The sequence below is a fragment of the Chenopodium quinoa genome, unplaced genomic scaffold (assembly GCF_001683475.1).
Source record: "Chenopodium quinoa cultivar QQ74 unplaced genomic scaffold, ASM168347v1, whole genome shotgun sequence".
Taxonomy (NCBI): Eukaryota; Viridiplantae; Streptophyta; class Magnoliopsida; order Caryophyllales; family Amaranthaceae; genus Chenopodium; species Chenopodium quinoa.
In genome coordinates, this window is record NW_018742204.1 from 21,748,071 (window position 1) to 21,762,520 (window position 14,450).

The following is a 14,450-nucleotide window of genomic DNA, read 5'->3' on the forward strand; positions in this document are numbered from 1 at the left end:
ATAAATTCTGCCGAAAAAACTCGGGGAGTATTATTGGTAGGGTATATCTTAGAAATACCGATAATAAAGTATTATTGGTTAGATGTAGGTATATCTTAGAAATACTGATAATAAAGTATTATTGGTAAGATGTATTTTGAAAATGCCGATAACGTAATTTTAAATCAAAAATACCAAGAAGTGTAATTTAGGTCCTCCAAAAATTTTAAATCGCAAATAAAATACCAAGAAGTGTAATTTTGAAAGCCGAAAACGTAAATTCATGTTAAAAATCAAGGAGTAACTAAAATGCGATTCAAGGAGGGCAATCATTAAATGTTAGTTAAAAGGTAAAATAACGACCATAGCATAAACAAAATAATCACGGCAGTAAGGATTACGGTAAGGATTGAAAGAAATAAATTGTACCGAGTACATACATACGCAAATAAAATGTTCAAAACGAATGAAAGAAAAAATGTGACATAATACAGACGGATATAATTGTTTGAAGCATAAAACAGATACAGACAAGCATGAATATTACAGCCCAGAGATGACTGCCCTCCTGATTAATTCTTGTCGGCCTCCTTGGTTGATTCACCCGCGTTAACAGGCTCTTTTTCAGCTTCTTTACTGGAGGGACCGGCAGACCCATCTTTGCCAGCATGAGTGGCAATAGGGCTACTGATAAGGGCGTCATCAAACTCCACTTCCGGCAACTCACGTGGGTCTAAATTGGTTATCACAGCATGCGGGGGGAGCTCGTCAAAGTACTCACTCTCATAGCTGGTAGGAGAGTGGTTCATTTCTTCGTTAAAGGCCTTCTCGACGGCCTGCCATTTCGTCGAATCCCACCCCTCCGCTTTGCACACACAGCGATGCGCAGAGACCCAGCCGGCAGTGTACCGGTCAACCAGCAAGTTGGCATAGAGGTCGGTCTGCAGGAACCGATTAACGGCTCGGCGCCTGATTCCCGGCTTGTCGCGCTCCATCTCCTCAACTTGGCTGGCCATCTTAGCCTTAGCATCCCTCTCGTCCTTCAGGCTCTGCTCGAGGCTGGCTACCATCTTTTGCAATAGCTCCTGGTCCGTCAGCTTCCTGTTCAGCTCAGACACTTGCTTTTGCAAGGTCTTTACATCAGATCTAACCTTGTCGCGCTCCTTGACGACGAGCTTGCAAGCGTCATCAGCCTTCTTCAGCCTGGTCTCGGCATTATCGGCGGCGCGCTGATAATGCTGGTACATGTGCACCACCTCGACAACAGAGTTGACGGTCTAAATTGACGGTGACAGAAATTGCCGTTAGTAATAATGATAGAACTTAGAAATGACAGGCACCTAAAGGTAATAATGATGACTTACCCGGAGCATATTGTTCATAAGCTGGCCACAGGGAGCGGCAATGCGATTGGCTGGCCTGTCGGCTGGAGTTGCCAAATCCTTCAGCATTCTCCACCCCATGCTCCCGCCAGTGTTAGGGTCGTCACTAAGAACGGACTCCCCACGATTAACATTGATTCGGGGATGCCATGGATCACCGGCAGCACCGAACGGTACAGCTAATTCCTCAGCAACTCCTTCCGGGATTCTGACGTGTGGAATCTCGATGAAGTCGCTGACAAGGGCAGGGACGAAAGCGCCCTTGCTGAGACCGCCAGAGCGCGTCGAAACGACCGCCGGAGTCTCCTTGGGAGGAGGCTTGTCGATGTCGGCACTGGAAGCAGTCGGGTCCCTCAAGGTGACTGTCAGTTTTCTCAGCGGTTGGGTTTCGGTCTCATCCTCCAGGTTAACTACCCCTTCCGGCCAGATCCCTTGTGCATCCTGTTCGAAGGATGCCGCCTCATTGTCATGATGTTTTTGTTTTTTTTTTGTTGTTGTTGTTGTTCTCGGTCGGAGGACTCAGATGTCCTCTTTGACGCATTTCCTCCACCCCTTTTCACAGCTAGGGTGCGAGGTCTGGTAGCGCGGTCAGTAGGAGCCATGTCTTGTACTCTTGTTCTTTTTCTTTTGCTGGCTCTAGTGGCAAAGGCGGGGAGAGTGTCGTATGACTTCCTCGGCCGATCGGGGCACTGTTGTTTCACTCGCCCGTCAGGATGCAAGCCTAGCCGGCTGAAGTCGAGTTTATCAATACCTGGCGAGAGACACAACCGATAAGGAACGTCGAAAATAAACATTATAAAGGTAAAAAAAAAAAAAAACGAAAAAACGAAAACGAAAGAATTACTATGTATATATATAGTGTGTTAAGGAACACGCATGCAGGTAAGAGAGGACAGGCAGGGTACTTATAGAAATTATTATCAAAGACAAAGTGCGCAAACAGTAAAGATAAATTTAAATACATGTAAAGATAATTTAATAACATTTCCATACCAAATGCATCGGTATGACAGAGACCGACATGAGATAGAGGGGCGTTGCCCAGTATATAATTACAATGGGGCAACCACACCCCCGGAACAACTTTATTCTTCTTACCAGCCCTAACATATGTACAATTAAACCATTTAAAAGCCTTTTTCTCCATCGGTCCTAACGCTCTCGACCGTATGGTCTCGAACATGCTGTGTGGATGATGAAATGTCCTACGGACGGTAAAATCGTCAGGCACACTCATAAAATAAAATTCATTCTTCCAGTTCTTGCAACTGGTCAATTTCGGCCACACTGTGCATTTACCGGGAACAGTAAACAAAGACCACCACCCAGGTGATTGGCTGTCTCTCTTTATCCAATGTAGCCTCCTAAAAAGGTTCAAGGTAAGGGGAAAGTCCATGAAGATCATTACCCAGACAAGAGAGACTATGTTGCGAATGGTTGGAGGCGTTAACTGTGCAATAAATACATTCCAAGCCCGAAATATTTTTTCAATATAGTGGTGAAGCAGAAACCGTAAGCCAAATTCAAAATGTTTGGCATATACGACGATATGGCCGGGAGGACAGTCCAAGGCCGTTTGACCTGTGCCCGGTAATCTGAGTTCATATCCGTCAGGTAGACGGTAGAAGCGTTTACCATGTTGACAGTAATCTTTCTCGGTCGCTGTCTGCAACCATACTGGATCCACGACGCAGTCATTTATCTCATAACTGCTAGGGATTTCTTGTGGTACTAGATATTTTGCATCATCTTGGTCTGAGTCATATTTCTCGTCGAGACGTTCTTCGTCTGCGATCTGAGCAGCAACATTGAAATCCGCAACAATTTCCTCGTCGGTCTCGTCGCCTTCCTCCTCATCATCTCCTCCCTCAAGATTTTCTGATCCCTCTGCATTTTCATTACCGATGCTATCACCCCCACTTTCTTGACGGTCTAGGCTTTCCTCAACAGACCGGATATCTTCTTCTCGGATATCCGAAGCTTCATGCTCAGGGTCACCAACTTCTTCATCAACAGCAGGTCTACTGCTTTCACCAACCTCACGTTGGAAACTGGTATGTTTGGTTCTCGGCATCCTGTCAATATTAGTGCCGTATTAATTAAACAAATCCAAGTTTGACCTTAAATGATATTGAACGCTAATAGGCTCAACGTCGATAATCTCTGTGTCCTCTGGGATATCGGGGTTGGTAGGACGCAAAGCCTTCTCGGCGTCAGCCAGAAATTTATGACGGTAATAAGCTTCTCTTTCTTCTATAGAAGTTAAGGGGGTACAGAGTTCAGCCTCATTGGCTTTACCCGTATTCGCATGCATTCCAGAACCAGACATTCACAAATAATGAAATAAACACAAAACTACTTAACCACAAACCAGCGAAAAATCGAAAAGAGAGTTAGGGTTTTTTACCTCTTTTTGAACTCAACTCTTGAAGCGTAACTCGGAAATTAAGTGTCCTCCGTTTACAAACACCGGTCACAACACAACTGAACAAACCCTTGACAAATTGAGCCTTGAATCGCAGAAATATAAGCGCGGTACGAGCGAAGTGAAGTAGAAATTTTTCGAAATTTTTTCGCAAAGGAAATGAAGGGTCAAAGTGCGAAATAAGCTATTTATACTGTCCGAATGAAGCGGTTGATGTGACATTTACTGCATGTAATCCAACGGCTGTGATAAACACCTTTTCAAAATTAACCTGCTTCGATGACTGACACGTGCCCCATTACCTTATTACATTTTCCCGCCAAATCCTGGGGGATAAATTTTTAAATAAACAACAAATCGTTTTACCTCCTATTTTCGGTTTCATATTTAATTCACAATAACCATGTCGGCATTTTTTCCATGCTTTATTGACCAAAGTTACTACCGTCAATTTGCTCACTTGGGGGGCAAATCGTAGATTTTTTTCTCGTTGATTTATTAAGTAAATTACTACCGTCAATTTGCTCACTTGGGGGGAAAATCGTAGATTTTTTCTTGTTGATTTATTGAGTAAATTACTACCGTCAATTTGCTCACTTGGGGGGCAAATCGTAGATTTTTTCTTGTTGATTTATTGAGTAAATTACTACCGTCAATTTGCTCGCTTGGGGGGCAAATCGCAGATTTTCTGTTTGTTTTCTAAGCATGCTTGTATGCTGCTTTGTACATACCACCACCATGTTTCCATCACAAGTGAGCACGTCAGTTTTACTAACGTCCTCACTTGGGGGCTAGTTGTACGGGATATACCGGTAGTATCATAACATGCCGGTAAAAGAGTGCCTTGCAGTTTAAAGAAATGGTTACTTATTGAATAATTCATGTCCTTACCGGCATTAGTCTTTACCACGTGGAGAGCTGCTTCTCGGAACGTGGCATGTCCCACTGACACGTGGAGGGCTGCTTAGTGCCGCGTAAGCACCTGCTAGTACCAAGGTCAGTGTGCCACCTATCTGTATAGGTGGCACCTGCTTGGTTGCGTTCCTATAAATACCTAAACAAATTCTCATTTCAGAGGTAGAATCTCTCTCTCTCTCTCTAAAACATTTTCTCTCTCTTCTTTCACTTTCTTCTCACAAAGGTACTAACTTTAGCATCGGAGTGGTTATTCCCGGATAACCCCCGGGTTAGCTAATCTGTATTGACTGTGTAGGTGAGTAATTGGACGGTAAACCATTACCAGTCCTCAGACATTGACGGAAGTAGAATCAAGCAGGAACAGATTCAAATTAAATGTTACCCACTTAATTAATTATTCCCTGCATGCTGCATCCGAAGCATGAACCACTCTGTTTCTTGTTCAATAGATGTTCGCCTACAAAGATGTTTTTTAGGTCATCTTCTCCATTTCTGCCCCTAACACACCAAAACATACACGCGTCTCAGATCATTGAGAGTCTGAGTCTATAAGAGTCACCCTTTCCTAGTTTATACATCGTTCATTGATCGTACAATCGCAGTTTCTTAGCTTATTGTTGCAGCTATAGATTGAATTATTGTTGTTCATGGCTTAACTAATTGCGTAGTGTATGTAACTCTTGAATCGTAAGTATGATTATTTTGAGGTCATTGAGATTGACATTTGATAAGAAAGCTTATGAAGAAAATTTCATGCCATCAAGCCCATACATTTGGTAATGCACTTATGCTATTAAAAAAATAAAAAAAATAAATAATAATAATAAAAAAAAAACTCATTTGTTGCTCACAAATTTTCATTACAATTCATTATTTTTTTTTTGGTGTTCTACCCGGTTCACCCTTTTGGGCTAATCCGAATTCGGGGATCAGTTTTGGGTGGTTAGGTTCCAATCCCCTCCCAATTGTTGTTGCGGGGGATCGAACACAGGTCCTCCCTACCAAGTGTAGTCCCAATCACCACTACACCAACACCCAATTGGTGAACTATTTTAATGGTTTATTGTGTGGTAATAGAAAATAAGGAACAAAAACACATGTATGGAGGTTGAATTCTATTAATAAGGTATTGATCCCATAATATTCATGCAAAATTACATATAATGGTAAGGAGTTTATAAGCAGTTACTCCGTACGAAACAGGTAAATGTGAGACGGTCATTATTGATCTTTGTTTAATCCATTGATTCAGTAAACAAATAATTCGTATAAATCCACCCATTTTTTTCATGAAAGAACATGGTTGAAATATTCCATCGTCTCCATGCAATTAAAAGTTACTCCGTAAAAATATATACTCCTAACAAACTTTGACCAACACACTCAATAACGTTGCAATATTTGTGTAAAACCGTTTTATTATCATAAGACTATTTTTATGGGCCCATAGTAAAACAACAAAACATGGACTCAATTTCTCGCTATTCTTGGCCCAACTCACTTATAACTTTATAAGGTGGTCTTAAAGTGATGAAGCAGTGGTATTTAATACGTAGTAATTAGTACTGTATGTTACAAATAAATACTCATACTCGGTTAAATTACTGTATAAAAACATTATATTAATTCGATAAGGATGTAAAATAGTTGGTAGATGTTTGCAAGACATTGCATTTAGATATAGGAAAATGATACATACTATACTTGCATTTTTAAATTTATACAAGTATCATATGGATAGTAATTAAAAGCTTAAAATGAACTGATAAATTGGGTTTTTTCCGGATTGCATTGATCCGAGTTGGGTCATTTTTGGGTAATACTTGTTCAAGATAATTTCATGCTTAGATTAGGGTCTGTTTATATTTACTGAACTGAATTGAATTAATATGAAATTAATATTTTATGAGAGAAGGAAATTAGGAGCTTCTGAATTGAAATTAAGCTGAAGTGAGCAGACCCCTAATCATAACATTTTTTATTCAATTGCCAATGTGCTTATTTTAACACGATAATCATTTACTAACGAGTCAGATGAATTGATCCAAATCAATTCAAATGATTTCGAACAGAGCTTAGATTTTAAATCAAGTTTTCAGGTCAGTTAATCGGATAACCTTAGTTGATTCAAGGATAATTTTGTAAATACAGAGTAATTTTTTTTTGCTAGTACACTCCCCAAAAGTAAATTAAGAAAATGTACGGAGTAAATACGTAGTATAAAAATAAAATACGGAGTAAGAGTAACGAGTACGAGTAAAAAAAAAAAAAAAAAAAAAAAACCTAAAAAAGGATTAAAAAGAGAAACCTGAAGACCGCGTGATGCGGGGTTATATAGCTGGCACCCTGTTCACTTTCTTCCTCCAATTTCTCCGAATCCTTAGACTCTAATTTGTTTCAAATTTCAAAATCCCTAAAAATTAAAAAAAAAAAAAAAAAAACACCCAAAATCAAAACTCAAATCTCAGAAAAAAAAAAAAAAAAAAAAAAACCTTCAAACTACAACAATGGCGGCATCTACAGCAAGAGATGAGAACGTATACATGGCGAAACTCGCCGAACAAGCCGAACGTTACGAAGAAATGGTAGAATTCATGGAGAAAGTCGTTTCAGCCGCTTGCGAAGGCGAAGAACTTACCGTCGAAGAGCGCAACCTTCTCTCCGTCGCCTACAAAAACGTCATTGGTGCTCGTCGTGCTTCATGGCGGATCGTTTCATCGATCGAACAAAAGGAAGAAAGTCGCGGAAATGAAGATCATGTTTCCACCATTAGAGGTTACAGATCTAAGATTGAATCTGAACTTTCTAACATTTGTGATGGCATTTTGAAGCTTCTGGAATCTAAGCTTATTCCTGTTGCTATTAGTGCCGATTCTAAGGTCTTTTATCTCAAGATGAAAGGTGATTATTATCGTTATTTGGCTGAGTTTAAGACTGGATCTGAAAGGAAGGAGGCTGCTGAGAATACTCTCTCTGCTTACAAAGCTGCTCAGGTATTTTGTTTTTTTAATTTCTTCGATTTTTTTCATTTTGTAATTTGTTCGATTTGTTTTGCGATTTGATTGATTTAGCTTTTTAGTTTTATTTTGAATCATTTTTTGGTGGAAATTTGGTTGAAATTAGGATCGGATTAATGTTTTTTTGTTTAGATTGTTGGTAATTCATCGGCATTGTGTTAATCGTGGTTTATATTGTTAATGTTGGCCTATCTAATTGTTAATTTTGAATTAATTTTGCATAATGTGTGATTAATTGATTCATATTTTGATTGTTTGTCTGAAAACTTGTTTGATGTGACACTGGTGATTGGTATGAGGAAACGTTGAAAGAGATCATCAAAATTATTAATGTGAAAGTGATTGGAAATCTTTGTTTTATGTTGTTATATACCTTTGGAGAAAGTGACATTGATATTTGTGTTGGAATTTTGACAATTTGTTCAATCATAAGATGCTAATTGCATTAAACTTTACATATTGAGACAATGGATGTTGATCTTAATTTTCTTTCGTGAATTTGTTGATGCATAAAGGTGTAACCAAAGGGAAGTAGGAATTTGAAAAGGTGGTTTGTCATTAGAGAAGTGGTTAGTACAGAAAAATGTACGAAGTATTATTGATCTTAGGATTGGCGAACTGAGAAGAAAATCTGAATTGCATTACAGGGAAAATGTGATGAAAGCGATATTATAATGTGTTATCAACTAGTCATAATATAAGAATATAAGGATTGTCAATTTTGATGGGATAATGGATCATTGTCCCAGGCTTAGTGATCGCTATATTTTGTTCTTTGTTTGACGTGTTTCTGTTATTGGTTGTGGTTGTGGTTGCTGTTTTGAAGATGTCGTCTTATGTACTTTCAAAGAATTCTTTTGTTGAATGTTCTGTTTGGTTAATTGTTATGAGTTTGGTTGTTGATTGTTATGGGTCGAGGGTATGTGGCGTTGTTAGCCAACTTATGACTAATGCCCGTCCTTTTCATTTAGCAGGATATTGCAAATGCTGACTTGCCTCCAACACATCCTATCCGTCTTGGTCTTGCACTTAACTTCTCAGTTTTCTACTATGAGATTCTCAATTCTCCTGATCGTGCCTGCAACTTAGCTAAACAGGTAAGAATTATAACTAGGGCAGAGATACCTCCATTTTCATATCAAGACCAGAAAGAGATTCTCTTTTCTTGCTTAATTTACAGTTTTGTTTTTCATCTTCGTTTTAATTCAGCATGTCACAAGCTTTGTATTACATAAAGGGACTTTCCTTCCTGTATTCAACTAGCAAGCCTAACATTGGTTTCTCGTGTTAGATGATCATCTCTGAAAATCATTTAACCGGATTAACCATTTACCGTGGAAATGATTAACAATTTACTTACAATGCTTTATGTCTTGAAATGTTGGACATTCATCAATTACATTAGTTAGCTACATAACCTACATTATGCATTAAACAACTGGGGGGTAGTATTTTTCACTACAGATGATTTTGTATGATAGAATGGTATACTGTTTTCGACTTTGTAACATGCTGTTAACCATTTATCAGCTGTATATGTGTGGCTTTATTTGAAAATAATTCCGCAAGATCTATGCTGACATGCTACATACTATGAGCTCTTTTTTTTCATTTAACAATGTCATTTCTTTCTCAAGGCCTTTGATGAAGCAATTGCTGAGTTGGACACCCTTGGGGAAGATTCCTACAAAGACAGCACTCTAATTATGCAGCTTCTCCGGGATAACCTGACTTTGTGGACCTCCGACATGCTGGTAGGGAATAGTTAACTCATTACTCGAATCTGCATTATACTATGTCTGTTGCCATTTCGTTCCTTAATGGGTCTGTATTTTCTATTGCAGGAGGATGGAGCTGACGAGATCAAAGAGGCATCCAACAAGCAGGATGAAGAAAAGTGAAAGCTCTGAAAGCTCATTGTTTAGAATTAGGATTTGCCTTTTGATTTGCTATGGTTTAATTTTTGAATTGAGGGTGCTGCTGAATATTTGACAGTTCCTAGCTGTTATCTTGATTCTTATTTCTAAATTATATCAAACAATATCGTATTTTTAATCTCTATCTCAATTGGTGGCCTGCCTACCTCTATCTCTTTTTTGGATTCGCGATGCCACCGGGTATTCGCCTTTTGCCGTGTGTATTAGTGCATAGATCCCACTATATGGGTTCTGATTGAAATTTTTTAACAAAGCATGAAAGTACAAGCCAAGTTGCATTAAATTTAATGGTTACAGATCAATTTGTTTCTTTGGGTTGATTCTGTTTAGCTGCCTTTTGCCAATTTCAATTCTGTTTAGGTGTTTTTTTGGTAGTGAAGTTGTTAGCTTCTTTTGACTGTCTTAACTAGTCATAGGGGATTAGGAGTACTTAATGCCATAATTTAAACCCTGTACTGTTCACATTATTTCAACGAATTCAAGAAAATTGCGTTATGGTAAAATTGTGATAAACTTATAATTTGCATTTCCTTGGTAAAATGTTCTTCTTCTTTGAAGTACTAAGGACCTATTTTCTTCACTAGTCATAAACTTATAATTTGCATTTCCTTGGTAAAATGTTCTTATGCTTTAAAGTACTAAGGACCTATTTTCTTCACTGGTCATAAACTTATAATTTGCATTTCCTTGGTAAAATGTTCTTATTCTTTGAAGTACTAAGGACCTATTTTCTTCTGCTTAATTTCAGCTCAGTTTAGTTCAACTCCAATCAGTTCGTTCATTTCCTTATCTCATAAAATATTCAATTTAGTTTAACTTCAATCAGTTCAGCTCAGTAGAAGCAGCTGAAAGTAAAAAGTGTCAGTTTCAAAATGAGACACACACAATAGTTTTAGTATTTTTCAGGCCATGTATGGATGTATTTAATAATTTAAGGCAATTGATTACTAAGAAGTAGAGCTGTCAAAAGTTGATCCAACCAGAAATATCGACTCAAACCCGATTATTAACCGACCCATCTGAACCCGAAAAAATGGTGACCTAAACCCGACTTAAACCAACCCTAGACCCGAGTTGACCCGAGTATGTGTGACCCGAACCCGAACATGAACTGACCTGGAGATGACCCGACCCGAAAGTAACCTGTAAATTATTGACCTGAATCAACCCCGACTTGAACCGAAATTGACCCCAACCCGTTTTAACCCGTCAAAACCCTAATTTAACCCGACTTGTTACTAACCTGAACCTGAATCCAACCCCACCCGTTCCTAACCACACCTGTTACAAACCCGACCCGAAATCAACCAGACTTGTTATTGACCTGACCCAAACTCAACCCGACTTGTTATTGTCCGGACCCGAATTTTACCAGCGTAGATATTAGCCTTCAATTTTGGATTTTTTGGACTTTTTTTTTCGCCTGTAAATAAAATTGCCGAAATGTTTACCATGTTCCCCAATATCCTCCGGTAGTCCAATTAGGTGGGTGGAACCATCCAATTTGCCATTAAAGGGTGAATTTACCGGTTTACAACTTGCACCGATTTCATTAACTCAAGCCTGTCACGAACGTTTATGACAACATATAATGATCATTTATGGTTTAAAACAGTATTATATGACCCCAAGATGTATTCCATAAAATCTCAAAGCATTTCGACACCGGGCCCTGAAACCTAAAAAATTTCTCAAAAAGCGTGAATATTAGCCTTCAATTTAGTAATTTTTTAACTTTTTTTCGTCCGTAAATAAAAATTGCCGAAATGTTTACCATGGTCCCAAACATCCTCTAGGGGTCCAATTGGGTGGGTGGAACCATCCAATTTGCCTTTAAACATCCAATTTACCGATTTACAACTTGCACCGATTTCATTAACTCAAGCTTACAACGAACATTTATGACAACAAATAATGATCACATATAATTCCAAATGACATTATATGACCCAGATATGTATTCCCTAAAATTTCGAGACTTTTAGACACCTTGCCCTGAATACACTAAAATTTTTCAAAACGCGTGGATATCCTTCAATTTTTGAATTTTTTGACTTTTTTTCGCTCATAAAAAAATTGCCAAAATGTTTACCATGGTCCCTAATATCCTCCGGGAGTCCAATGTATGGGTGGAACCAACCAATTTGCCTTTAAACGGCCTATTTACCGGTTTACAACTTGAACCGATTTCATTAACTCAAGCTTACCACAAACATTTATGAAAACATATAATGATCATATATGGTTCCAAACGACATTATATGACTCCGAGATGTATCCCCAAAAGTCTCAATGCTTTTCGACACCGAGCCCGGAAACATTCGAAATTTCTCACAAAACGTGGATATTAGCCTTCAATTTTTGAATTTTTTTTGACTTTTTTCGCCCGGATTTAAAAATTGCCGAAATGTTTACCATGGTCCCAAATACTCTTCGGGAGTCCAATTGGGTGGGTGGAACAATCCAATTAGCCTTTAAACGACCAATTTACCGATTTACAACTTGCACTGATTTGTCTTATTTCATTAATTTAAGCCTACCACGAACATTTATGACAACATATAATGATCATATATGGTTCAAAACAGCATTATATGACCCCGAGAGTTATGTCCTAAAATCTCAAGCCTTTTCGACACCTGGCCCCGAATCCTCCAAAATTTCTCAATAAACGTGGACATTTAGCCTTTAATTTTCGAATTTTTTGACTTTTTATTCGCCAGGAAATAAAAATTGCCGAAATGTTTACCATGGTCCTTAATACCATCCGAGAGTCTAATTAGGTGGGTGGAACCATATGATTTGCCTTTAAACGGCCAATTTACCGGTTTACAACTTGCACCGATTTCATTAACTCAAGGCTACCACGAACATTTATGACAACATACAATGATCATTTATGGTTTAAACAGTATTATATGATCCCGAGATGTATCCCCTAAAATCTCAAAGCATTTCGACACCAGGCTCCGAAACCTCAAAAATTTCTCAAAAAACGTGGATATTAGCCTTTAATTTTGGAATTTTTTGACTTTTTTTTGCCCGAAAATAAAAATTGCCGAAATGTTTACCATGGTTCCTGATACCCTCCGGGAGTCCAATTGGCTGGGTGGAACCATCAAATTTGCCTTTAAACGGCCTATTAACCGATTTCCAACTTGCATCGATTTCATTAATTCAAGTCTACCACGAACCTTAATGACAACATATAATGATCCTTTATAGTTCCAAATGGCAATATATGACCCTGAGATATATCCTCTAAAATCTTAAGGCTTTTTGACAGCAGGCCCCAAAACCTCCAAAGTTTCTCAAAAAACGTGGATATTAGCCTTCAATTTTGGAATTTTTTTACTTTTTTCGCCCGAAAATAAAAATTAACTAAATATTTACCATATTCCCTAATATCCTCCGGGAGCTCATTGGGTGGGTGAAACCATTCAATTTGCCTTTAAACGACTAATTTACCGATTTACAACTTGCACCGATTTCGTTAACTCAAGCCTACCACGAACATTTATGACGACATATAATAATCATATATGGTTGCAAACGGCATTATATGACACCAATATATATTTCCTGGAATTTCAAGACTTTTCGACACCGATTCATAAAACATTCAAAATTTCGCAAAATGCATGGATATTAGTTTTCGATTTTTGAATTTTTTTTAACTGTTTTCGCTCGAAAATAAAAATTGCCAAAATGTTTAACATGGTCCCTGATATCCTCCGGGAGTCCAATTGGCTGGGTGGAACCATCCAATTTGCCTTTAAACGGTCAATTTACCGGTTTACAACTTGTACCGATTTTATTAACTCAAGCCTACCACGAATATTCATGACAACATATAATGATCATATATAGTGCCAAACGACGTTATATGACTCCGAGATGTATCCCCTAAAATCTCAAGTTTTTTGGATACCGGGCCTCAAAACCTCCAAAATTTCTCAAAAATCGTGGATATTAGCCTTAAATTTTGGAATTTTTTGACTTTTTTTCACCTGTAAATAAAAATTGCCGAAATGTTTACCATATTCCCTAATACAATCCGGGTGTCCAATTAGGTGGGTAGAACCATCCAATGTGTCTTTAAATGGCGAATTTACCGATTGACATCTTTCACCGATTTCATTAACTCAAGCCTACCACGAACGTTTAAGACAACATATAATGATCATTTATGGTTTAAAACAGTATTATATGACCATGAGATGTATCCCCTCAAATCTCAAACCTTTTCGACACCGGGCCTCAAAACCTCAAAAATTACTCAAAAAACGTGGATATTAGTCTTCAATTTAAGAATTTTTTTACTTTTTTTCACCCGGAAATAAAAATTTCTGAAATGTTTATCATTGTCCATAATACCCTCTGGGAATCCAATTGGGTGGGTGGAACCATCCAATTTGCCTTTAAACGACCAATTTACCGGTTTACAACTTGCACCGATTTCATTAATTCAAGCCTACCACGAACATTTAGGAAACAAATAATGATCATGTATGGTTTCAAACGGCATTATATGACCCTGAGATTTATCCAATAGAATTTCAAGACTTTTCAACACTGAGCCTCGAAATCTTCAAATTTTCTCAAAAAGCGTGGATATTAGCCTTCAATTTTGGAATTTTTTGACTTTTTTCGCTTGGAAATAAAAATTGCAAAAATGTTTACCAAGGTCCCTAATACCCTCCGGCAATCCAATTGGGTGTGTGGAACCATTCAATTTGCTTTTAAATGACCAATTTACCGTTTTACAACTTGCACCGATATAACGGTTTAC

The 14,450-nt window shown here is 38.1% G+C and overlaps 1 protein-coding gene across 2 annotated transcripts; it reads left to right on the forward strand.

The window, feature by feature from the left end:
* The first annotated feature begins 6,993 nt into the window (after positions 1-6,993).
* LOC110723459 (14-3-3-like protein) lies at positions 6,994-9,960 on the forward strand. 2 transcript variants are annotated; one of them, XM_021902818.1, is made up of 4 exons: positions 6,994-7,697; positions 8,693-8,818; positions 9,359-9,475; positions 9,566-9,960. In XM_021902818.1, exons 1-4 carry the CDS (start codon positions 7,212-7,214, stop codon positions 9,620-9,622), a joined length of 786 nt encoding a protein of 261 aa, XP_021758510.1. In that variant the 5' UTR covers positions 6,994-7,211; the 3' UTR covers positions 9,623-9,960. The 2 variants fall into 2 exon arrangements, with proteins under 2 accessions (XP_021758510.1, XP_021758514.1); XM_021902822.1 differs by having other exon boundaries at positions 7,001-7,697; positions 8,696-8,818; positions 9,566-9,814.
* The last annotated feature ends 4,490 nt before the right edge of the window (positions 9,961-14,450 follow it).

Bases quoted from the DNA above. Each gene is read 5' to 3' on its own strand.
- LOC110723459 (XM_021902818.1), top strand. From the start codon at position 7,212: ATGGCGGCATCTACAGCAAGAGATGAGAACGTATACATGGCGAAACTC. The intron at 7,698-8,692 runs GTATTTTGTTTT...CTTTTCATTTAG, and splicing joins CTGCTTACAAAGCTGCTCAG to CAGGATATTGCAAATGCTGA. The intron at 9,476-9,565 runs GTAGGGAATAGT...TTTCTATTGCAG, and splicing joins TGTGGACCTCCGACATGCTG to GAGGATGGAGCTGACGAGAT.